The sequence below is a fragment of the Osmia bicornis genome, chromosome 12 (assembly GCF_907164935.1).
Source record: "Osmia bicornis bicornis chromosome 12, iOsmBic2.1, whole genome shotgun sequence".
In the NCBI taxonomy this organism is placed as follows: Eukaryota; Metazoa; Arthropoda; class Insecta; order Hymenoptera; family Megachilidae; genus Osmia; species Osmia bicornis.
Genome location: NC_060227.1, coordinates 8788412 through 8815128, shown reverse-complemented (window position 1 = coordinate 8815128; position 26717 = coordinate 8788412). Strand labels below are relative to the sequence as shown.

Below are 26717 nucleotides of genomic sequence, written 5' to 3'. Positions count from 1 at the left end.
ATAAGAGATATTTCCGCGATGATCCTACTTGCAAAAATGTATGGAACTTGTTATCGTTAATAACTATCGTTATTGCAATTAACCAATAAGATCGGTAAACCTCCTTATGGCATCCTACAAGTACTTCTCGTTCCACTAAAAAGTGTGAAATAAAATAATTTTTAACAAAAAATACACCGTCTTCAAAATGCACTAAAAAATGTAAAATAATTTATATTTCATTTATACAAACACCCAACAGCTATTAATAAAACCTATTTACTCGTTAAATAGTATGTATACTAAACTATTTGGAGGCGGCGCAAAATGAAAAATACCAGAATAAACGATGCTGCCAATAACCATTCGGTTGCGGTATGGCGCACTTCGTAATTAATAACTCGTAAGAAAAAATACGAAACGTTATAAATACGGCTAATAACCTCTGTGATTATAACGATTTGCATCAAAAGTGCAATATTTCTGATGTACATGAAATGGAATCGACTTCTTTAGTATGTCAAAGCCATGGATCTAACAATAAGAACCTATGGACAGAGCCCTCGGAACGGGGTTGCTTAATTTGCGGCAGGGGGGCGCTGAAGATGGTGGCCTTTATGCCTGCGTCGCTTCCAACACCTTAGCCACAGTGGAGCACAAAGCGAGACTGAACATTTATGGTAATCTTCATGATAATGAAAGATAGATATCTCTTTAATGAATATGCCGCGATCGGATCTTTTCGCCGCATACTCGATGATTCCAGATAGACCACATATTCTATACGCACTAACACGGACTCCGCGCCGTGTGATACAGACAGATACATGTGTGATGATAAAGACAGATACATATACACGCTTCGCTTATATTCGGCTACAAATATAAGTTTTTAATAAGTTATTAAAAGTTTTTAATTTTGCGCCGCCTCCGAAAAGGTTGAAATGTATTTAGTATACTATTTAACTATTAAATAGATGTTATTAATAGCTGTGGAATATTGATATAAATGAAATATTTCATACTTAATTAGAAATTTTTTCATACTTTTTAGCGCATTTTGAAGTCGGTTTTTTTAGTAGAACGAACAGTATTTGTAGGATGCCGTAAGGTGGTTTACCGTTCTTATTGGATAATTACAATAACAATAGTTATTAACAATAACGAATTCCATAAATTTTTGCAAGTATGATCATCGCAGAAATATCTCTGATTAGATGTGAAAAGTTTCATCGCGATCGATGCATTCCTTACAGAGTAGCGCTAAAGAATAGGATTTTGCAACAACAATAGTTATTATATGTATATGCATACTGATTTTGGGTCGATGCGATATGGGTATAGAAACAGTAGAGAATCGGCGACTGCATGCTGACCCATACACCGCCAGAGACACGTGGGCATACGTGGAATTCAATCTAGTAGTAACAATAGTTTTTCACGAATATCTCCGAAACTGAAGTTTTCCGTTAATTATGCATAATGAAAAAGTTGTTCAGAATCATGCCCTCGACAACATATTAAAGGGTCATTGAAATCATCCTATGTTGAAATTAGGAACTTCTTGTGTTTTGCAATGACAATGAAAAAATGAAACATTTTTTTAACGGGACCAATCAGAAGACATACTCTACAAGATGCAAAAGCTTTCGTTCCGATTGGTCCATCCAGCTCGGAGTAATCGGTGAACACACACACGATAAAAAAATAAAATAAAATAAATAAATATATATATATATATCGAATTGAGTAACCTCCTCCTTTTTCGAAGTCGGTTAAAAACAATTTGCATCGAGATAAATCTAAAAATAAGGAAGTTAATCTATTAATTTTTTCTGCTACGGCTCCCATGCTATCCTTCTCGTTTACGACTTTTCGCCGGCGCGGCGCGGCGCGGCGGTCAAAAGTAGCCGCGAGGCTCGAAGAATCGTGTCTACCCTACCCATATTGTCCACTTTCGCTTTTCAGCTTACGGACAACTAGGGGGATTTTACTGTATATCATCAAATCTTGTCAAAATATTTGATATCCACTCACTCCCTTCATCGGAAAGGGATGAAAATACTATGATTTTAACATCCTGTTTTGGCTGTATAGTAGTATCGAGAATCAAGTAGCGGTTAACTCGTTGTTGCAGGACACTCGATACCAGTAGAGTCGTTCGGTCGCATTCAACTATGGGGTGATTTGATGCAAATCCGTCGCGTGGACGCTCAGGATGCGGGAAGGTACATTTGCCGAGCTAGCAATCAGGTTGGTGAGCAACGAGCGGAAACACACCTGTCGGTCACATCAAAACTGAATGCCAGGATCCAACCCCGTGTTCAGGTACCACTTGGCTCAGTTACACAAATATTTCTCTATTTCGTATAAATATAGAATACCATGTTACATTTCTATTTTGTAAATATACAGTCTTGTGTAGCTTGAAACTATGCAATTTAATTATTAACAGAATTAATATAACATCTTTTTAAAATTTTATATGCTAACAGTAACCATGCTCTCTTTTGAATAATTCATCATTTTGTGGTGAAAATAAAAATGAAAGATCATTGTTATACATTCTCCCAATCACGCGTCGATTTAGTTGTCGAAAAAAGAGTAAATAACTAAATAAACTGCAACGCGTGTCATTAAACTCGACGACAGCAAGGGTAAAAGGGAGAGGGCCCTCGATGCAACCTCGTAAATCGCAGCACGGACATTAACTTTCGAGCACGAATCGTTAACCGTTTCCCGGTATTTACAGATCATCAATTCCGGAGAGTCTGCCACTATGAATTGCACGGTGGAGGGTTATCCGGTCGAGAGCGTCGAGTGGTTGCACGATGGTGTGCCGGTATTGACCGCGCAGGACACCAGGATCAGATTGCTGGCTCCTCTGGTCCTCGTGATAGGCTCGGTCGGACGAAAGGATAAGGGGATGTATCAGTGCCTCGTTAGAAGCGACAAGGAAAACGCTCAAGCCACTGCGGAATTGAAACTAGGGGGTATTTAATCGCATACCATATCTTGATGGTTCAGTAAGGACATCAAACCACCAATTTTTTATTTTTTGTGCGGTCTCTTTGATTATTCTGGTTGGCAAAATTAATTTATCATCTAGCAATAAAATCTAGTAATCTTTCTTGCAAAAGAATATTTTGTAAGTTTGCGTGCTTTTGTAATCTAGGCCCTAAAATTACTAAAAATTACCCAAATTATCGAATTACCCAATACCAAATTACCAGATTATCAAATTGAAAGGTTACCAAATTACCAAATTATCATATTACCAAATACCAAAATACCAGTCACCAAAATCCCAAATTACCATTTTATCAAATTACTAAAACATCAAAATACCAAGTTACTAAATTACCAAATCTCAAATTCTCCAAAATTCACATTCCACTCTCGTTTTATTAATCCAGACACTGTACCGGAGCTACAATACACCTTCATCGAGCAAGCCCTACGTCCAGGACCTCCAGTATCCCTAAGATGCTCCGCAACAGGATCTCCGCCTCCATCCTTCACCTGGCTGTTGGATGGAGAACCACTGAGTGAAATCGCAGCTGGACACAGGTGCGCATTTAGATCCCATCGATCAATATTCCGCTACTTAACTGTGAACAATGTCCGAGCAGGTACGCGATAGGACAGTACGTTGATCAGTCTGGGGACGTAATCAGTCATTTGAACATATCATCAGCCGGCGCTGAAGATGGTGGCCTTTATGCCTGCGTCGCTTCCAACACCTTGGCTACAGTGGAGCACAAAGCGAGACTGAACATTTATGGTAATCTTCATGATAATGAAAGATAGATTCATAATAAGGATAGAAAAATGATTATTGTCTATTTTAGACTCTTTTGAGTGATACTTTGGATTATATAATTTCAGGTCCGCCGTATATCCGATCAATAGGACCAGTCCGAGCAATTGCCGGTGTCGATACCACCATAGCATGTCCTTATTCCGGTTACCCTGTCACGTCGGTTGAGTGGTCCCGTGGTGGAGTTGAACTACCTCTCGACATAAGACACCGTGTCGATAGCGAAGGACATCTTACAATTGCGAATGTGGATCCAAACGATGCTGGAACCTACACTTGCATGGTTCGAGCTAGATCTGGAGAAACTGCCAGTAGAGATATTCGACTCACCGTTAGTAGTGAGTATTCCATAATGATCAAATTCTGTGTTGAAGAGGATGACATAGAAATCTTGATCCTTGACTTATTGTGAATTATTTGTACGTTAAATATTTTGTATAAATTATTTTATGTTAACCTTCAACATTGGAATATATTATAATTTGCGCAATGGACTTCTATAAATAAACTTAATTAAGTTAAAAAAAAGATTTCTACTATATGGAAGTTATATTTTTCTGGACGGTAGAGAAACCGCAAGTACCTTTATGTAGATACATACATACATACACACGTGTATACTCGTTTTAACGAGAAACGCGTTTTTGTTTTTCTTTCTTCACGGTCGTCTAGCTTACATTCACAAGAAAGTCGCCAGCTAAAAGAAGGGAATTGCACGCCCGGAAAAATTCGTGTAGCGTTAACTTTCAACTTTTTCTCATTTGTCAGGGCCCGTCTAGAAGTAGAAAAGTAAGGTCGACTGATGAACACGTGGATGGACAGTAATGCATTCTGAGCGGAAATAATTAGCCTATTTTTTTATAGCTCTTAAAATATACACTAAAACACACTTTGCAGATAATTAAACAACGTATAATTAAAAACATCATTCTTTTCAGGTCCTCCAATTATGAGCCCCTTCAATTTCCCTCCAAACCTGCAGGAAGGCAGTCGAGCTCAGGTCACTTGCAGCGTCACTTCCGGTGATCTACCGATCTATTTCTCCTGGCTGAAAGATGGAGAACCGTTGCCTTCTTCCTTACGCGTACGTCTTCCGAAAATGACACTGAAATCTTTATTCACAGTTGTCGATGCTACGAGTATTTATCAAGCTTCTGGTTTCAGATCGAGGAGAGGGTGGCCGACTTCTTCAGTCTGCTCGTTTTTAAGGAACTATCTTCCCGGCACAGCGGCAAGTACACTTGTGTGGCGACGAACAGCGCGGCTAAAGCCAACCACACGGCCGAACTTTTGGTCAAAGTACCACCGCAATGGATCTTTGAACCGCAAGACATAGCCACCCTCCTTGGTAACCCCTTGAACGTACATTGCGAGGCGAAGGGATTCCCGCCACCACGTGTCACATGGCTGCGTGCCAAGGGTAGAAGTTCCAACGACTACCAACCGTTGGTCGATGGCACGGACGGCAGGCTAACCATATTGCCAAATGGTTCTTTGTGGACGGCTTCCGCTGGACCCCAAGACGAGGGTCACTACCTCTGTAGAGCGAACAATGGCATTGGGTCTGGTCTCAGCAAAGTCATCTACGTGTCTGTCCATGGTAAACATTTTTTCATTCAAACTAAAATTGACAATTACTTGTATTATCTTTTACCACTGTCAAAATAGAACCAGCGAGATTCGAATTCCAAAGCAAAAATGTTACCATTCGTCGAGGGGAATCAGTGACGTTGGACTGTACCGTGATTGGAGATAATCCTATAGAAGTACAATGGATGCACAACAGCGATCGTCTGGACACAAATAGCCATAGACTGAGTATCAGTCAAATCAAAACGGACAATGGATTAAAGTCGCAGTTGTCTATAGGGAGCAGCGATCGTCAGGATTCAGGGGTCTACAGGTGTACAGCGGATAATGCTTATGGGAGGAGCGAACATCTCATTTATTTAGCTGTTCAAGGTACCTTCCTACGATAAAAAATATTGAAAAAATACAAATACAGTGTTTTATTTTCATGTGCGATCAAATGATCGTTTTTAAAATACATATCTGGGAAATGTGAATTAATAACTGTGAAGTATTGATATAAATGAAATAGAAATTATTTCATACTTTTTAACGCATTTTATTAGTGCAGCAAGAGGTTTTATTAATAACTGTCACGTCATTGTATAAATAAAATATAAATTATTTTACACTTTTTAGTGCATCTCGAAGTCGGTTGTATTTTTTGTTAAAAATTATTTTATTTCATACATTTTAATGGAACGAGCAGTATTTGTAGGATACCGTAAGGTGGTTTTGCGTGTTTATTAATTAGCTAATAACTAAAAACCAAAAAAAAATACAGTAATCAGATTTAGATTGTTAATAAAAATTTTTGCAAGTGAGATCATCGTCGAAATATCTCTTATTACATGTGAAAGGTTTCATCGCGATCGATACATTCTTTGCAAGGTAAATGTCGAAAAATATAAATGAAGCATTACGTTCATTGCAATAAAAATCGTTAGGAATGAAAACCAATCGGGAGACATACTCTACAAAATGCAAAAGGTTTCGTTTCGATTGGTCCATCCGTCTCGGAGTAATCGGTGAACATAGAAAAAAAAGCAAAAAAATACTGATCGAATTGAGTAATCTCCTTCTTTTTCGAAGTCGGTTAACAAAATCTATTGTAATATTTATACATAAAAGGAGTAAGTATTGAAGTGACACTAGCAAATGCTACTGTTCCATTTAGAGACAAATATTCTACAATCGTTGAAGAATCAATTCAACCCAACATAGATAATGGTTTAATTGTGTTTGTTTTACAAATATAGAGAGGCCAGATCCACCAGCCTCATTGGAAGTCATAGAAATCGGCTCGCGATCGATACGATTGCTGTGGAAAAGGGCTTTCGATGGGAACAGTCCGATACGAAATTATGTCATTCAGTATCGGTCCCTGAATCACGGTTTGGCGGATGATTGGAATCCCGCGAAAACGCACAATGTCACTTATACACCCGGAAGTTCTAATAACGGAAACTCCATCCATCCCTCTCAGAATGGTACGTAAATCCATTTCACGTCTATTTAGAATTCTATTTCAAAGAATCCTTTCATTTAATTCCATTTACTTTCATCATTAAATGTATCATATTTTTCGAATCATCATTTTTAAATAAATTTTTGATAAAGTTTTGCAATGTTCTTTAAAATTTTGTTAGCTAATTTAATCAATAAAATGTATATTTTCCATAGAGGTATTAAATTGTTGCAGAAATTTTCTAAAATAAAATTCTCTCGTTCCCTTTATTCTAACCCAAAAGATTAATATTCATATTGAAACAATGTTGCATCGCTGAAAATAGAATGAAAGCTTTTAAAAAATTTTTATAACTTATGGAGTTGACGTTTTTTATAATCCCTGTCAGACTTTTCTTCGTTTGACATGCTGTTAATTTGTAATCTCTATTGATGAATTATCAAATATTCACAGGATTGTCCCCTTTTGAAACAACCAGTGATGATCAGGAAATGGCTCTTGTGGGTGGACTCCATCCGGCTGTAACGTACACCTTTCGTATATTCGCTATAAATTCCATAGATGTGAGCATACCCACTGATCCGGTGGTGGCAAAAACTCAGGAAGAAGGTACAGAAATATATATCATTATTTAAACCATTTTATAAATCTTTCATTTTATGTTCTTAATCATTTTGTTGTTACTTGTGTAATAGCACCTACTGAACCACCACAGAATATTAAAGTTCAGTCTGCTGGGCCTGGAGAACTTATGGTTAGCTGGCAGGTAAAAGTTTATTACATTTAATAAACTGTATTTTAAGTGCAGATCTCTTAGATTATTATAAATAATAATAATATTTCTACAAAAAATTGCCATCACTAATAATTAATAAATAAAAATTACCATCACTAATTATTAATTTTTCTAATATTAATAATAACCTAGTGAAACAGTAATAATATTGATATATGTAGATAAAATGTTAGTTCTTATACTTTGAAATTGAAGAATGCAAGAGTTGAAAATTGATTCACAGCCGCCTCCAAAAGAGTCCTGTAATGGAGATCTATTAGGCTACATAGTGACATGGTCGGAGCATTCATCTTCGACGTCAGGTGTCAACCAGAGCAAAAGTTTGACCGTGAACGGATGGGCGACTACAAAAGTGCAACTCACTGGTCTCAGAAAGTTTACGAAGTACGATATATCGATCAGAGCTTTCAACAGTATAGCCAGCGGTCCGGCTAGCATTCCCATTGTTGGAACTACTCAGGAAGGAGGTAGGGCAAACAGAAATTTTCACCGACATTTCAATTTCAACAAACAATAAATCAATTGCAATTATTCTTACCATTTCAGTGCCAGAGACTCCACCAACCCAGGTGTCCTGTGTTCCTTTATCTTCCCAGAGTGTAAAAGTATCCTGGAGTGCACCACCACCCCATCAACATGGTGGAATCATTCAGGGTTACAAGGTGTACTATAGACCAGTACCTACTGACAATAGTAAGTGATTCTAAAATTACTTTAAAGAAAAGTAATAATCTATAATGATATCCTGTGTTTGTTTTAGTGGATATTTCCACAGTGGGTGAAGTAAAGAAAACCTCCAGTGTGGAAACCTACCTGCACACTTTGTACAAATACACAAACTACTCTATTAGGGTACTGGCTTATACAGGAGCAGGGGATGGTGTCCTGAGTTCGCCAATTTTTTGTACAACAGAAGAGGATGGTAGGAATAATTAATATACAATTTTTAACAAAGTGTAACACTGGTTAATGTTCAATAAATTAATATATTGACCTTTTTCAGTTCCAGGACCTCCAGCTGGCATCAAAGCTTTAGCATTAACGGCAGAAAGTATATTAGTTTCGTGGTTGCCCCCCTTGCAACCAAATGGGAACGTCTCCAAGTACACAGTTTACAGCAGGGAAGCTGGCTCTAGCAACCACAACACCCACACCATGCACGAACCTCCATCATCGCCCACAGATACACTGACTATGGAACTTCGAGGTTTAGTTGAGAGGTAATTAATCTAATTTTGCAAAATGACTCTCAAATCGCAAATAATTAAAAATATATATATTTCAGGCAATTGTACGAATTTTGGGTGTCAGCAACAACTGGGCTGGGTGAAGGAGAATCAACCACCATAGTAACACAAATTACAAACACCAGAGGTAGTATTACCTTCCATTTGTATTTTATGAGTTGATTAATGTTAATTATTTTTAAAGCTCCAGCTAGAGTGGCTTCATTCTCACAACTTCTGAGAAGAGCAATTAAATCATCAATCACATTATCATGTTTGGTCGTGGGCAACCCTACACCTCGTCCAATTTGGACATATAGAAACAGTCAGGTATCTACTGGTCGTCATTATGAACTGACTGCTGATGGTCATCTTAACATTCGTGGTTAGTTTAAATGATTTAATTCATCCTTATCCCTAACCTCAATATCAACCATTTCTATGAATGTACAAAATGAATTTCAGGATTAGAGCAATCAGTGGCAGGGAACTATACTTGTTCAGCCAGCAACTTATTTGGTAATGATTCCGTTACTTATACTCTGGTTGTTGTGATGCCTCCCAGGGCACCAACTTTAGAACTTCAATATACTACAACAAACAGTATAAGACTAAGGTGGAATCATCCCAATAATGGTGGTGCTACTATTCAAGGTGTGTATAACAGTTTGAATCATCGAATCATAAAAGATCATGATTAAATTAATCTCTGTTACACTCATCAGGCTACGTGTTAAGCTATAAGAGGGACCAAGGTGGTTGGGAAGAAATAGCATTATCACCTGAACAAACTGAGTTCATTTTATCAGGATTGAAATGTGGTTCTTCATATTTGGCACATTTGACGGCTCACAATCGTGTGGGTACTGGAGATCCAAGTCCTCTGATCAGTGCAACAACAAAAGGAGCTGGTACTTTTATTTCTCTTCACGATAATAAATTGATTCCTTGAAACTTGTACATTGTTATAATTCATTAATGCTGTTTACAGCTCCATTGCTACCAAAGGAACGAGACATCATCTCCGCCAATGGAACATCCGTAAAATTGAACCTATTATCCTGGCCAAATGGTGGCTGCCCCATACAATACTACACTGTAGAGTACAAGAGACGTATCAGTACAGAACCATGGATTTTAGTAGCGAGTCGTGCCACAGAAAACCTAGTTATACGAGACTTGAAGACTGCCTCCTGGTACAGTTTACGCCTGACAGCTCACAACGATGCTGGGTCTACACAAACGAAGATGGAATTTGCGACAACCACTCTCAATGGAGTCAGCATCGGTCCTCCAAATGATCTCATCATGGAAGATGATGTGAAGAAAGCTATACCTAATCAGAAAGTGCTGTATGTAGTCGTGCCTCTCATCTGCGCCATAGTACTCGTTGTTTCAGCTGCCATTTTGGGATATGTGATGCTGAAACGAAGTGGCAGGTATGTCAAAATTCCTCTTTAATTTTCCATTACTGAAGATGGGTATAACTATTACATGTTAATATATCTTTAGGGCTAATTACTTGGGAGAGATCCTTCCTGGACAGCAACAGAATCAGCAGTCTGGATTAGGACTTGTTCAGCTACAGCAGCAACATCAGCAGCATCATCATCTTTCTAGTTGTATGTCAACGATGCAGCTGAAATCTACGGCTGAAAGAGATAATAGACGAAATCATCAAGTGTATACTAGTTCACCAGTGAAACAAGAAAATCACAAGGCTAATGATCATGGATCAGGTTCATTTCGTTTCATGTCACTCATATTCTATGATAATATCCTTTTTTAAACAAACATCTTCATGTTATTATTGCTCAGAAATGTACGAGATTAGCCCGTACGCAACATTCAGCGTCCCAGGACGAGAGAATCGTTCAGTGACCACAGCCACTCTCGACTACACCATGCAATTTAAAACATTCGGCCATTTAGAGAACGAAGACATCAATACTATTGACTACGAGAGGTCCAGTGTAGACTTTGAAAGGTAACTGTTTTCTTTCAAGCTCCTGAAACGCATGTGTTTTTAGTAGACGTCCAATTCCTAGCTCGATGCTTGACGCTCCTCTCCCTGACCCTTTTCTCTTCCTCTTTCTGGTGTTCTTTCACGTACAGGTCTAAAACGCCAAGGTGGCACAAGCAACGATACTTCCCGAGCATCGCGGAAGCGGAGAGCAAGTTGCGCTCCAGTCGTCAGGGTTCCGGAAGCGACACGTCCGGGAGTCCTTGTGGAGAGTGCGCCGGACCTAGTTACAGAGTACCAGTGAAACCTTGCAGAGGTAGTCTCCTTAATACAATTTCTAGGAAGAATTATAATGAATAGAAGCTGAAACCTGACATTTCTTACAGATGTATTTTCACGAGGAGTGGAATCGAGTACAGAGTCCAATAATGAAGGTTCACCTTCGCTTGCGAGACGACGAAGCCGACAACCGAGCCGGTCTACTCGCAGGTAGCCAAGGTTTGTTTGTTTCCACATAGCACTCAGTCTCCTGATTATATTCAGTATTCGTATCACGGTCTCGTGTCGATCAGAAATGAATAACGGAAAAAAATGTAAAGTTTCTTGGGAAAGCCTGAATTCTTCGTGTGAACTGTACCACATTGAATACACAGCTTCGCTTTCATCTTAATACTTTGCTTTCCTAAGAAATTGAGGAAATTACATTTTTCTATTCATATCATATACAGAGTATCTACATAGTATACTCATATCATCATCATTATCTATCATGTATATTACTTGCATGTTGTCAACCTTTTGAGGACGGAGCATTTTTAAACTTGCACAGAGTATTATTAATTTAAAATAAAAGAAGTAATAATTTAATCCTTCAAAGCAATATTATAAATCTTTACTGTCTGCGCGTATAGATGTGCTTTGTGCCAAGAATATAACGCAATATGTACGGAATTATGAATTACTACGACAATTATGTTTGGAAACATATACAAGGTGTCCGCGCTAAAGTGTGACAGGCGTTTTATTTCGTAACTATTGATGACACGAAAAATTGTCTATATGTAAATTGCACGGTACAATGGGGTCTATGTTTTGGCGCAAACGAAAATTTATTTACATTATTAGTTTAAAAGATATGACAGTCAAGTTTCGTTTTTTAAATGGAACTATATATTTTTTTTCGGATCATGTGTTACTGCTTTTCAAGACGAATTCATTAAGCTGTAATGTATACGCCCGATTTTAATTAGTTTTCAAGATATAACGTTTACAAATTTCCCGATTTTCAGTGGATACGTCTCGGTTTGAGTAGCAAGTCGTAAAAGCGGCCCTATTGTTGCGGTTTCGTATTCTTTGAGTCTGCCGTTCCTAGCGCAGACCCCCGCTGTGGCACTCACCGCTACAATAGGGCCACTTTTACGACTTGCTACTCAAACCAAGACGTATCTACTGAAAATCAGGGTAAACGTTATATCTTGAAAACTAATTAAAATCGGGTGTATACATTAAAGCTTAATGAATTCGTCTTGAAAAGCACTATCACATGATCTGAAAAAAAATATATAGTTCCATTTAAAAAACGAAACTTGACCATCATATCTTTTAAACTAATAATGTAAATAAATATTCTTTCACGCCATAACATAGGCCCCACTGTACCGTGCAATTTCCATATAAACAATCTTTCGTATCATCAATAGTTACAAAATGAAACGCCTCTCACACTTTAGCGCGGACACCCTGTATGCGTCGGTCGTCCACAAAAGGGTTTTAAATTAATTTGGATAATCATATGAATACAATATACTCTTGTTATATTGCCATATGAGCAATTTGACCTTCACACTAGTGCAGTACTTTTATCATTATAGTCTATGAAAATAATATACAGTAAAGATTCGATGAAAGCGAAATGCTCGGGACCGAACTTTCGCTTACATGCTACAGTTTCTCCATCATTAAAAGTTTGCGACCGCTTCGAACGTAGAAAAGGGCAGCAAGTGAAAGACGGGCTGCAAACTATTACGATCGCGGCTTCTCTTCCTTTTTCATTTGCTATCCTTCCCTGTGTCCGAAACTTATTATCGTCAATATAACAAGTAAATATAGTCCAAGTTATATCGTGTTTGGTGTTATTTTAATCAGGAAAATGTGACAAATACCCAGGAATACTCTTTATAAGAAAAAAATGAAAAATAACAACGATCAGTCGTTACATTAGTATTACCTTACTAATATGTATATTCGATCCCAGGTCATGTTACACTACTCGGCGAGCGAACTTTCGGGCATCTCAAGGGGTATACGTCTCATTGTCAGTGGTAGGGATGAGTTCTTCGTTTTCATCGAATCTTTACTATATTTCTATCTCTCTCTCCCCTTCAAATGAGAGCTTGGAAGCTTCAAATATTTTCAGCTCATACAGCTGTTACGTCCCCCCTTGCGGGTGATTATTCTGCTTATAATACGCGGCACAGGTTCTGCCCATTAAAGCGCTAAAGCGCACCTTGACCTACCTTGCGGATAATACGGGGTACAGGATAGGCATTTAATGATCTGAATGCACATATACAAGGTGTCCCATTTAAACTGATACATAGCTATTAGCTATTCCGTAACTATTAATGATACAAAAAATTGTTGATATGGAAATTGCATGGAATAAGGGGGCCTATGTTTTGGCCGAAGTGAAAAATCTTTTGCATTATTAGTTTAAGAGATATGATGGTCAAATTTTGTTTTTTAAATAGAACCATATATTTCTTTTCCGATCATGTAATAGTGCTTCTCAAGACGAATTCATTAAGCTTTAATATATACACTTGATTTTAATTAGTTTTCAAGATATAACGTTTACAAATTTCCCGATTTTCAGTAGATACGTCTCGGTTTGAATGGCAAGTCGTAAAAGCGGCCCTATTGTTGCGGTAAGTGCTACAGCGGTTATTCTTTGGGTCTGCCGTTCCTAGCGTAGACCCCCGCTGAGGAATAGCTCTCCACGGCAATATAACGAGTCTACTGTAGGTACTTATTAATAAAAGGTTCAAATGTCGATTTTAATTATCCAAATTAATTGAAATGTAACTTCAATCGAATACAAAAATGAAGATGAATAAATCTTCGACTTTCTTAAGGGTTTTCACAAATGTGTTTTGTTCAGTTCGGTGGAGGACATGACGTTATTGCCGCCAAGCGGGTTCAGCGACAGTCGCGAATTGAGCGACGTGGAGTGCGACCGTGATCGCGATCGTGATCGTGATCGAGACTGGCAGGGACTATCAGCGGGAATCCGTCACGGTGGCAGCTTGGGTAGACTGCCAATCGAGGCCGTCGAATCTATGCTCGCTAGGTATCGACACGAACCTCCGTAGACCGTAGTAAGCTGATACCAAGTTAAGATTCATTCTCTGTTCAAGTGAACTTCAAAGAAAGGCTCCTGAACTCTTCTCATATTTTATTTTTCTTAATTATTTAGACGCTAGGTCAGTAATCTTCAACACTTTAATTGGTGAACTTGTAAAAAGGCTACTCCCACTCCAATTTTGATGATTTTTAAATATGTTGTAAAATTCTTCATTGTAAACAACTTTTTCCCTTTAAACTATACAGGGTGTTCGACAACAGGTGGGAGATTTTTTAAGGGGTAATTCTAGGGATCAAAATAAGACGAAAATCAAGAATGACGAAATAGCGTTTGCGACTTTGTTTTCCAGTAATTAACGTTTAAAAATTCGAGTAAAAAGCGCCTAAAATCTGCGCCTCGTCATCCTTCATTTTCGTCTTATTTTGATCCCTAGAATCACCCCTTAAAAAATCTCCCACCTGTTGTCGAACACCCTGTATGTCGAACTCGATTAGTTTACGAGATATTCGCGAAGGAACATTGTTACTATGTACTACAGCGAATTCTGCCTATACGTATGCACCCGTGGCTCGCTTGCATATCGTTTCGATAAGCAGCACCATGCAGTCCGGCTCTTATTCATACAACGGGTGAACTGAAAAATCAAATTATAACATTATAGTCGGGCGGTCGGCCGCCTAAAAGAGGCCGGAATATTAATATAACCTAACCTGACCTAACCTAGACGTATACATAATAGGACAAATAAAATACCGCCAACATTAGTACGGACGGCAGACAATCTTGTAGTGCACTGCTATTTTGGTAATATTTTTACACTATTGAAAGTCTTTAAAGATTAGGTATTTTATAGTTGGGCAGGAATTTTAGATTCAGTAATTCACACACACAAGTATTCTTTTTGCTCTTTTCGCCATGAGTACAGTAGTGCAGGTTTATTTCCGTTTCCACAGCATTTCAGTTTAACCAACTGTGAATATAAAAAAGGATTTAATGTTGCCAACCTAACATGCACAATGAGTAATACCAATGTTGACGGAATATAATTTTTTTGCGCACACAGCTGCGGACATACAGGCGAAAGTAGTAGTACTCATCGTTTTTCGCGAATATCTCGCAAATAATAAAAAAAAGGAGGGAGTAGCTTTTCTACAAGCTCACTCTTTATTTTAGTCAAAATCAATTTAGATGAAATTAAATTTAAATTCTAATTGATACCTTGAATTAGCAAAAACTAGGTTCAATTATACAGGGTGTCTCATAACTCCTGTAACACCCGGAAATGGGGGGTTGCTGGGGTGATTCTGAACAACTTTTTCGTTTACCAAAATGTTAGTTGAAGCTTCGTTTTTGAATTATTAACGAAGAACGCTGGCCAATGAGAGCGCGCGCTCAACATTTTTCAGTTACACTTACCAGAGTGAATGCATTGCTAAATATGTCTTAGGCTTAGAAAATATTAAATCTGAATTAACAAAGTACGATGAGAAGATTTCAGAGCGAATGATGACGACTAGAATCTTGACAGGGCTACCAAGCTCGTACAAATACTTCCTAAGTGCTTGGGACTCAACGCCTGTCGAAAGTCGAAGATTGAATGAACTGGTAAGCCGTTCACTGATAGAGGAAGAAAGGCTGAAACTACATACAGAAACAATGGAAGTGGCTCTCGTGAATAAAAACATAAGTAGGAATAAGTTTTCAATGTCAGTACCTAAAGGTCCTGCCAGCGCACACACCCAAACAGGAAAGTCGAATGTGTGCAACATTTACAAGAAGGAAGGGCATATTGCAAACAACTGTAGACTGAAGAAGGATTATGATGCAGGGGGCTGTTTCATATGTCATAGATCGAATCACAGAGCCAAATTCTGTCGTTACAAGAATGAAACTGTAAATCAGGGCGCAAGCCAGATACACAACATTAGCCCTAATCAACAGTACAGATTGGATGGAACCCGTTTGGTATGCGGACTCAGGAGCAAGCCATTCAACAGCCAGTGGATGGATAATCATGAGCGTTTGACTCAACCTATTGATGTTAAAGTTGGAAATGAATCAATAATAAAGGGAATAGAACGAGGTAATTTTAAAGTGAAATCATTCAATGGGAAACACTGGAAGAAAAGCGAAAGTAGAAGTGTTCTGCACGTTCCAGAACTGAAATGTAACTTGTTCTCTATTCGTTCTGTTTTAAATAAAGGATATTGTTTTAAATTAACACGAGATGGCTGCAAGCTGGAGAAAGACGGTGAGATTTTTGTAACCGGAGAAAGAAATGAGAAACTATACAGATTGAATTTGGAGATAGATACAGAAACTGGAGAATCAAGCCTTTCTAGGTAGAGCAAGCAAGAACACACAAAACCTAAAAACCTGGCACGAAAGGTTGGCACATCAAAATGTTACACAAGTAAAGAGTATTTTAAACGGGTTGGATATAAAATTTGTGGATGACGGACTTTTCTCCTGTGATGGATGTATACTGGGTAAGCAACACAGGATGATGCCATTGCGATTAAGCGCGAGTGTTGCAGAGCGAGCTGGCGAAATGGTTCATGCTGATATGTGTGGACCAATGGAAAAATTTTCGGTGGAAGGAGCACGTTACTTTCTCTTAATCAAGGATGACTTCAGCCACTATCGGATCGTTTACTTTCTAAAACAAAAATCAGAAGCTAAATAGAACATTATAAACTGTATTAAACTGATAGAAAACCAGATCGGAAATAAAGTTAGAATCTTAAGAACAGATAACGGACTACAGGAGGTGAACAAAGAGATAAGAGCATTTGTAGAAGACAAAGATATAATACATCAGAAGAGTTGCCGTTACACACCACAGCAGAACGGTCGTATCGAAAAAGAGAATAGAACAGTAGTCGAAGCTGCCAGGAGTATGCTGCAATCAAGAAACTGTGGAAAAGAATTGTGGGTCGAGGCAGTATCAACAGCAGTTTACGTACTAAATCAAAGCGGAAAGAGTTCCGTAAAGGGTGAAACGCCGTTTTAACTATGGAAGAAAAAGGAACCAGATATTGTGAACTTTCAGATGTTTGGCTCAGAAGCGTTTGTGTTAACTCCCAAACAGTTGAGAAAGAAATGGGTCCCCAGAAGCAAAAAGGGAATGTTTGTCGGATGTGAGGAAAATACTAAAGATTATATTATAGAATATATTTTGAAAAGGAAAGGAGGATTGAAATCTCCAGAGACGTTATTATAAATATTTAAACTAAAATGTGATACGAGCAATACTTATTTAGAAAGTAAGCCAGTAGTAATTCTAAGAGAAGAGATTGACGAAAACAGTAGAATTAGAGAAGAGACTGACGAAAACAGTAGAATTAGAGAAGAGACTGAGGAAAATAGACAAATAAGGGAAGAAAGTGAAGATACCCGAAATTTAGAGCAAAATAGCACATTATATGGAAGAGGACGTCAAGAAACGACAGGACCATACAACCTGAGAAGAAGAGAGGAAATACGGCCGCCGGCGAGATTTGCTGATAATGAAACCAGTCTAATCTGTGATTCAATTTTAGATGAAAACTTAACATATGAAGAAGCGATAAGTGGACCACATGGTAAGCAATGGAAAGAGGCTATTGAAAGAGAATTTTAGGCCCTGGAAGAAAATCAGACCTGGGTTGTCGTGGAAAAGCAGGAAGGGAGACACCTAATTGATACAAAATGGGTGTTGAAAACAAAAGGGAGAAAATCAACTACCTTTAAGGCCCGGCTGATAGCTAGAGGCTTTCAGCAAAAGGAAGCTTTCAACCTCACAGAACGCTATGCACCAGTGGTGAAACTAATAACCATAAGAATCTTGTCAGTGGCGAACCGTTTTAAATATACAGTATACCAAATGGATGTCAAAAGTGCATTCTTTCAGGTTGCGTTCAGACTATGCAATAAAGTTGTACAACTTTCCGTGCAACTAAGGGTCCGAATTTCTGTGTTTCTGGCCGTGCCTGTACCAGATATGTCGTCCGAAAAAGAAAATGGTTTTCTCTTGTAAAAAACTATTCGGACGGCATACCTGGTGCAGGCACGGCCAGAAACATAGAAATTCGGACCCTCAGTTGCACGGAAAGTTGTACAACTTTATTGCATAGTCTGAACGCGGCCTTATGGAGAGGTTGAGACGGATGAACCAATCGAAGCGGAACCTTTTGCCTTTTGTAGAATATGTCTTCCGATTGGTCCCGTTGAGGTGACAATGTGCAATAATGACAATTATTATTTGTATTTGAAATAACACTTTATTGAATGAACGCGGAGCGGATAGGTCTGCACGCTTCGAAGGCAGACATCCAAGTCCCCCTCGTTCATTTTTAGCGTTAGGGGGTACGTCGTGTAAACAACAACGAAAAGAAAGTTTTCTCGAAGAGGGGAAAAATAGGGTTTTCTGACGAATGTTTTGTTCCCTGCCGGGTACGCCGGATCAAGGGCCATGTAGCCCAAAACGTTGACCCAAACCGCCTTGACTTTTATTGCGTACCGGCCGTGCACGCTACACCGTAAAAAAAAATTTTTCAGTTTTTCATTGTTATTGCAAAATACAGAAAATTTCTAATCTCAACATAGGATGATTTCAATGACCCTTTAATATGTTGTCATGGGCGTGATTCTGAATAACTTTTTCATTTTGCTGTTACGTGGCCGAAGGCTAGGCAGCGTGTTTGGCTAGCGGAGACTTTCGGATGAGAGGCCGCGTAACTTATATTATTTATAGTCAATACAATCCGAACGGTTAGGTTGTATCATTGTGGGAACTGTCACTAGTTTCACTGGGTTTAAAGAAAGATGCTAATGTGGGTTGACGCAGTAATGTATATATTTTGCATATGTGGTTATTACAGTAGTTCTTGGCGCGAATGTAGGTGTGTATTGTATATTACCTATTTCCCCTGATGCTCGGTTTTGACGCACTGGCAATGCGGAGGTATTGTGTGTGGTTGATAATAATGGCAAATAGAAACACTGATTCGACTCGCGGATTTTATAAGGTTAACTTTGCTTGAAGGGGACGTCAACCCGATCTTACTAAACAGCAACCAGCTCACGTTCGTACACGATGTGCACAACACTAGATGAACTTTGGAACTGCCCCAGAGCGTTGGTACGAATGCGTTTATATACTAGTTAGAAGGGGTGATCTGGTTATTATTTAGATAATCGGGCTGGGCCCATCTGTTCGGTGATGTTTAAAGTGGTTGCATCTGCTATGCGATTACGGTGGACCCATTGCTTTCCCGAAACATTTGGTTCTGTTATCGCTGGGCCTTCTGTTTATTTCAAGATCAAGCGGCCTGTTTTCCTGAGAGTTTTCCTTCCCAGATGTTAAAGGTTTATTTCTTAAGAGAGGCATGTTTGATAAAACGATCTGCCTTTATTATTGTTAATATTTATTGTTATAGCAAAAAACCTATTTCTTGGTGTTACTCTGCAAGGAATGAACCGATCGCGATGAAACCTTTTGTTACGGGCAATGTGTTTAACGTGGGCATTTTGTAAAATGACCGGGCATTGTGTAGAATGCCCGTTTGAAAACACATTGTGCAAGTTTCGGTCACTCTATAAAATGTCCTAGAGTAATAGTGTTGTTTAAATAATAACGAAAGCGTTGCTGGCCGCCTTAGAACGGCCGGATTCAACTGTACAGCCATACCTAACCTATCACATCTACGTATGGTTTTAGTAATAATAATAATAATAATAAGTTTAATGTCAACAAACCGTGGGCTTCATATAAAATGTCTGGGCCATTTGTGAAATACCTGCCCATTATGTATACATTGCCCCAAAAAATGGGCATTCTACACAATGCCCGATCATTTTACAAAATGCCCACGTTAAACACATTGCCCGTAACATCTTTCACATCTAATAGGAGATATTTCTGCGATGATCTCACTTGTAAAAATTTATGGAATTCATTATTGTTAATAACTATTGTTATTGTAATTATCCAATAAGAACGGTAAACCACCTTACGGTATCCTACAAATACTGCTCGTTCCACTAAAAAGTGTGAAATAAAATAATTTTTAACAAAAAATACAACCGACTTCAAAATGCGCTAAAAAATATGAAATAGTTTCTATTTCATTTATACCAATATTCCACAGCTATTAATAAAATCTATTTAATCGTTAAATAGTATACTAAATACATTTCAATCTTTTCAGAGGCGGCGCAAAATTAAAAACTTTTCTTCTACTATGAAGATCCTAATTCAGGCGTCGGCAACCTATGACCCATTTGATAATTTCAAGTAAACAATATTTAACGGGAATCAACATACCCATTGCAAATTAACAACCTGTACATACATCAGAAGTGCTGCAAACTTCTGATACAATCGTTACAATTACAAATGTTTACTGTCGTATCTACAATGTTTCGAATTTTTTCTTACGACTTATTAATTACTAAGTTCGCCATACCGCAATCAAATCGTTATTGGCAGCATAATTTATTCAGGTATTTTTAATTTAGCGCCGCCTCCGAAAAGGTTGAAATGTATTTAGTATACTATTTAGCGATCAAATAGGTTTTATTAATAGCTATGGAGTATTGGTATAAATGAAATAGAAATTATTTGACACTTTTTAGTGCATTTCGAAGTCGAATTTTTTTTGTCAAAAATTATGTTATTGATTCGATTATTTATTTAATTTTATTGAAGGGGAGTTTGGGTTAGCAATAAAATAAAAAAATAAGTTGGTATTTAGTCAAATATTTTTTTAAATATCGGTGTTATTATTTGTTTAATTTTATCGAGGGGGACTGTTTGGTTGGCAATAAAATGAAAATGACTAAATCGGTTGATTGTAAGACTGCCTATGATCGATTCAGATCAGATAAAAAAACCGTTAGTGAATGTCGCATGTGCCTAAAATAAATCATATATTTTTCAAATCCTTGTATTATTCATCCATGTGCCCTCGTGTACTCTAACATAACATTTATCGCACGCTTCCCTCGGTACCCACGCTCTTATTGGCCAGTGTTTTTCGTTAATAATTCAAAAACGAAGATTCAACCAACATTTTGGTAAAGGAAAACATTGTTCAGAATCACCCCAGCAACCCCCTATTTCCGGGCGTTACGAGGGTTATGAGACACCCTGAATAAAGATTAAATATTGATGTATTTATTTAATTTCAGGTACCAACAAAGGAAAGAACAAGAAAGGCAAGAGTTCACTATACACGTTTGATGGAGATTCAACAAATCTAGCGGGAATCTTTGGGTTAACGATACAGAAGAAATCGTAAAAACTGTCTAAACGTCTTGCGGATTGTCAATGGAAAGCTTTAGTTTTCGAGAAGTGACAGAAGAAATTGACGAACCGTCGTACTGCATAGAAATAATAATGTACTAACATAAAAATAATTCGTATGGAAATCAGACTAATCCCAGGGATGTTCGTTGTAAAAAACTGTTTGCTCACTGTAAAATACTGAGAAGAATGTTTAATAGTAAGATTGCAATAATATCTGCTTCAATTACTATAGTGTTCAATGTACAAATACTTGAGCTACTTAAATGACAAATTTTGTAAATGAAACATAATTAAGAAAAGAAAATTGGAAATTGTAAAGGATGTAATTGAACCTTTTTCTCAGTGTGCTGTCATGTTTTTGTCCTCAAATTGTACGATCGACTGCTCTGCGTCTCATTCGAATACTGCCGCTGCGTTATTCGCAATTTTTATTCGCGTGACCATTAAACCTGACCAATTGCGCATCGAACGCGTTATCAGCAACAACTACACGTGAAAGTACCGACAACTACTTTAAATATTTTAAAATCTCATCTGCTTGGATGCGAAACTGAGAAATCAACGTGTCTACTGTCATCGATTGAAAGGAAGGTTAGAAAACAAGTCAATTTAGAGACGGAATGATGAATCACGCACGAGTATAATCGACAACTATTGTATAGTTATAGATAGATCGTATACGTATCGCTAGTCATGCTGTGTTACCATGAATTGTGTAGTTGAACGGATGAGATCATTTGAAAGCATTGAGACCTTTACTGCCATCATCGAAAAACATCGTTTTATCATTAGCGTAATTACAAACTATGGTGGAGATATCCCCCATCTTAGGCACACAAAATTGTGGATTACCCCTCATGATTCTAAAATTTTAAGATTCTAATGTTCTAAAATTTCAAGATTCTAAAATTTTAAGATTCTAGAATTCTGAAATTTCAAAATTCTAGAATTCCAGAATCCTAAAATTCTAAAGTCCTACAATTCCAGAATTCTAAAATTCCCAAATTCCAACTTACCCCCATAAAACGTCCTAGTTACGCCAATGCGTTTAAGTAACTAATGTATACTACCATAGTATTCTAATTTCCACAACAACAAAAAATAAACATGAAATATCAATCTAATTTCTAACAAAAAATATCAGTACAGTAAGTTGTTTTTACCATACTCGTTCACAGAACGTTTTTATACTAATAACTTTTGCATCTACATTTTTACAATGGTGGATTTTTCTTTTGATGACTCCATCTAAAAATTCAAAAGACAATCGAACATTCTTCACTTAACATCTTACATTAACTTTAAAAATTTGCATGTCTCTCCGATATAGAGGAAAATTCACCATCATACTTATTTTTACGAATAAGCATTTTCCTTACAAAATCACTATCCCTATCCCTAGTAATATATAAAAGTGAAAATGTCTGATTGTGTGTTCCTCTTTCTCGTTCCGCTAAACGGATTTTAATGAAATTTGCATTATTGGACACCTTATTCTTTCAAGATGGACATAGGCTATATCATATTGCGATTGGTTATGTTTTTGACCAACAAAGAAGCATTAAAGAATTAGTTTGGTAGTACATACTCGGCATTGCCACCAAGACCCCTTCGATATGATACACTCATAATACATATATGTATTAATGTAGATTTATCAGCATTTTGGGCTGTAGTTCTGAATGTCCCCGGTCGCGGATCGACATGAAATTTGGAGGGTTGGTTGAGAGCAAGTAGACGACTCCAAATATAAAGTGGTGTCTTCAGCTTCCTATTAGTTTCCGAGATATTAATTAAAAACTTTCGGTACAACACATAGACTTCTGCTTATACAGACGTAACCTAACACAGCCATCTTCGCTGTAGCAACCGTCGTCGTCAAATGTCGAACAGCCGTTCACATCATACGTTTCTATAGGGTGACCCATGTAAAATCCATTTTTTTTTTTAACTTTTTGTAACTTTTTCCTTTTCTTGTCGTAAGTTACCGTAAATTACAATTTATACGTAGGTTAAGTTAAGATAGGTCGGGTTAAATAAATTTCCGGCTGCCGGAAGACGGCCGGCAACGCTGCAACAGTCGTCGTATCTTCAAAGTTTTAAATAGGACACCCTATAGATAGTTAGGTTGGAACACCCGCTGCGTCAACGGCTGTTCGACACTTAACGATGACATCTACTACAGCAAAGACGGTTGTGTTAGTTGCGTCTGTATAGGAAAAATTCTATGTATTGTACAAAAGTTTTTAATTAATATCTCAGAAATTAATAAGAAGCCGAAGATACTATTTTATATTTGGGGCAACCTCCCCCCCCCCTCAAAATTTCATATTGATCTGTGACCGGGGACATTCGTAACTTTATCCGTGTTTTTTGTTTTTTTGGCATTCGTTTCCTTATTCACGTCGTATCAGACAAAGAAATATTTGTCATTAAAAAAAATAATTGCACCTTGCATTTAATAGTATTTCTGTTTGTATTAAAGTGTGTTTTAGCTGATTTCTTTCAATTTTTAACATTCAATTTAAAATGAACTATTGGCGAATTTACGAGAACGCTGTCGAATATTCTCGAAGAGTTGGTTGACGATTTTACGAGAACGCTGTTTAATTGTTAGCGACGTTACGAGAATGCTGTTTAATTGTTAGCGACGTTACGAGAACGCCGTCGACAACGCTCCAAATGTCGCTATTATTAGTCTACCGAAATATAACCCTCTCCCCATCTATGATCGGGCGACAAATAGGCAGTCAATTTTCTATCGATTGGCTACATCAATCGCGGCGGGGATCCCGGACCGCGATCTGTATTAAAATTCCCGGGCAGAGCCGGGTAATGCAGCTAGTTATATACATATAAACTGAACGATATTTGACGAGACGTGATTCTTAGTAATTTCTACAAAATACAAAGGGCCAGTTGTAACAACATTCCTAATTGCACTGTCCAACATATTTTAACTTTTTTTTGATGGTCCGATTCCCACTAGGTGATTCTCGTAGTGTCTTGCACAGTGATTACGAATCTGCAAACCGTTTTGCTCCTATACGTACAGTTTTTGAGAAATTTGATTTTGAAAAAAAACCGTATTTTTCAGGTTTAAACAAATTTTTTGACGTAATTATAAAAGATATTGAAATTCTATTTACCTGTATTACCGCTTAAAGCAACTGCATTAGGCGAGACGCCGAGCAACCGTCCTGACGCGGAGCACCACTGTCGGTACTTCGTCTCCCTCGAAGCTACAGGGCAATCCTCTTGCTACGCTATCCGAAAGGAAGTGCCGCCACAATAGAATGTAGAAGTCGACATTCCATTTCTGTCATCGCTTACTTGACCCCTGCAGCGAAGACGGCTGTGTGCGTGAAAATGTGTTAAGAAAATATTCTGTTTTCCGCAGCGTTTAAATGAGACTCTTCTGGTCATTACACACATTACAGTACATATTTTGTTTTCTGGCTTGGTAAAAAAGTCGATGTTGCAACTTTCTCCGGGTGTTTTTTCAAGATGAAAATCTGCTCTATCGCGTGGTATAATTCGATTTTACGCTAGACCTCTATTTTTTTAGATAAATTGAAACATATCCTAAAAAATTGGTGCCAAATCGGGGACCCTCTTCGTTCAATGACCGTTTAAACATACTTAAACATTTATAATGTATTAAAGATAGGTATCGTTGTATTCAGGAAAGTCTACAGAATCTTTTAGTGTAAATAGAATTTCAATATCTGTTATACTTACGTCAGAAAATTTGTTTAAATCTGAAAAATATGTTTTTTCTTCAAAATCAAATTTTTCAAAAACTGTACGTATAGGAGCAAAACTGTTTTCAGATTCCTAATCAGCGTACAAAACACTATAAGGATCACCTAATGGGAATCGGAATGCCAATTCCCTGTTAGACAGTGTTATCGGCATTAACGAAATAAAATTGTGCGTTTCGACATTTTCTTGATTTCTGCTAACGGCGTTCTGTTGAGTATGAAAACGCGTTGAAACGTGCAATTTCAACAGAAGATCAGCAAGTGTGATTGAAAGAAAGAGTATACAACGGTATGTCTTTAAGGTGTACATATATGTAAGCATTACATTTAGTGGTTAAACAATCTTATCAACATGCAATATGCTCGATTATTAATTAACACCAAAGATAACTTTAAGTACTGCGTTGTTTTCATTCGCAAAATACTCTATGTGAATATTTTCATGTCTAACCTTTCACGTTCCTTGCGTTTCAAGACGAACGGAATCTAATATGAACATTATGGTTGAAACGCAGAGTGAAACGAAAGGCGATACTCATGTTGATCGGATCGAACGAATTTAATTGTAATAATAATAAGACGGCATTACGAACGCCAGTATCGTGTTGATGTCCGATCTTCATGCGTCATGTTCTTGAAGTGAGACTGAGACTAATTAACTACGCTTATGTTAATTTCTGCCAAAGAGAGTTTATAGTTCACAAATACTATTTAAGTTAAGGCTATTGCCTTAATTGTAAGAATTAAACGAGATATCCATAACACGACGTCTATAACTGTACATTTTTCGAAAGGGAGGGCATACTTCATGTATTATTGTCACTAAAAAGGAAAGATATGGTTCCACTACAAACAGGATCTTCCATATAATAATTTCGATGTATAAACATTTGAAGGAATAGCGATATCAAACTAACCTATACAACGGTATTATTATTTATATCAATATCCTATAGTAAAACTACATTTACCCGAATTGGTCCGGAGATATGACGATTCGGATGACGACATTAGTTCGGATAAATGGAGTTTTACTGTAATTTAACGTTAAACAATAAATGCCATATCAGCTTTTAAACATAATGTTTTCTGGTGCACTTGTAGAAGAGTTACTCCCCCTCCGATTTTGATGATTTTTAAATATGTTGTAAAATTCGATATTTTAAGCAACTTTTTCCCTCTAAGCTATATGTCGGACTCGATTAGTTTGCGAGATATTCGCGAAAAACTATGAGTACTATTGCATTGAATTTCGCCTGCACGTATACATCCGCGGCTGTGTGTGCGTCGGCAAACGACCCTCGCTTCTCTAGTGTTTCTGTCAACAGCACCACATGGCCCGACTACCATTCAGATAACGGGTGAGCTTAAAATTAAATTTAACTAATTTCAATAATTTTGACATTGGACTTGCGTCGTGGCCAACCGCCTAAAGGTGGCCTGAATATTAGTATAGCCTAACCGAACTTAATCTAGA

General features: G+C 37.7%; 1 protein-coding gene across 1 annotated transcript in view; it reads left to right on the top strand.

Annotated features, from left to right (window-relative positions):
* LOC114880695 (Down syndrome cell adhesion molecule-like protein Dscam2) overlaps window positions 1–22364 on the top strand; it is a 197031-nt gene extending 174667 nt beyond the window's left edge. Inside the window, exons 8-33 of the mRNA XM_046288128.1 lie at window positions 2117–2307; window positions 2732–2972; window positions 3396–3549; window positions 3612–3763; window positions 3868–4137; window positions 4738–4883; window positions 4964–5399; window positions 5468–5761; window positions 6628–6858; window positions 7290–7445; window positions 7532–7602; window positions 7856–8099; window positions 8179–8325; window positions 8393–8554; window positions 8636–8852; window positions 8918–9006; window positions 9064–9243; window positions 9324–9512; window positions 9584–9769; window positions 9850–10297; window positions 10371–10597; window positions 10677–10845; window positions 10974–11137; window positions 11208–11310; window positions 13982–14170; window positions 21359–22364. Coding sequence (XP_046144084.1) covers window positions 2117–2307; window positions 2732–2972; window positions 3396–3549; window positions 3612–3763; window positions 3868–4137; window positions 4738–4883; window positions 4964–5399; window positions 5468–5761; window positions 6628–6858; window positions 7290–7445; window positions 7532–7602; window positions 7856–8099; window positions 8179–8325; window positions 8393–8554; window positions 8636–8852; window positions 8918–9006; window positions 9064–9243; window positions 9324–9512; window positions 9584–9769; window positions 9850–10297; window positions 10371–10597; window positions 10677–10845; window positions 10974–11137; window positions 11208–11310; window positions 13982–14170; window positions 21359–21410 — 5108 coding nt within the window. The 3' untranslated portion in view covers window positions 21411–22364. The remainder of the gene's footprint in view (window positions 1–2116; window positions 2308–2731; window positions 2973–3395; window positions 3550–3611; window positions 3764–3867; window positions 4138–4737; window positions 4884–4963; window positions 5400–5467; window positions 5762–6627; window positions 6859–7289; window positions 7446–7531; window positions 7603–7855; window positions 8100–8178; window positions 8326–8392; window positions 8555–8635; window positions 8853–8917; window positions 9007–9063; window positions 9244–9323; window positions 9513–9583; window positions 9770–9849; window positions 10298–10370; window positions 10598–10676; window positions 10846–10973; window positions 11138–11207; window positions 11311–13981; window positions 14171–21358) is intronic.
* The last annotated feature ends 4353 nt before the right edge of the window (window positions 22365–26717 follow it).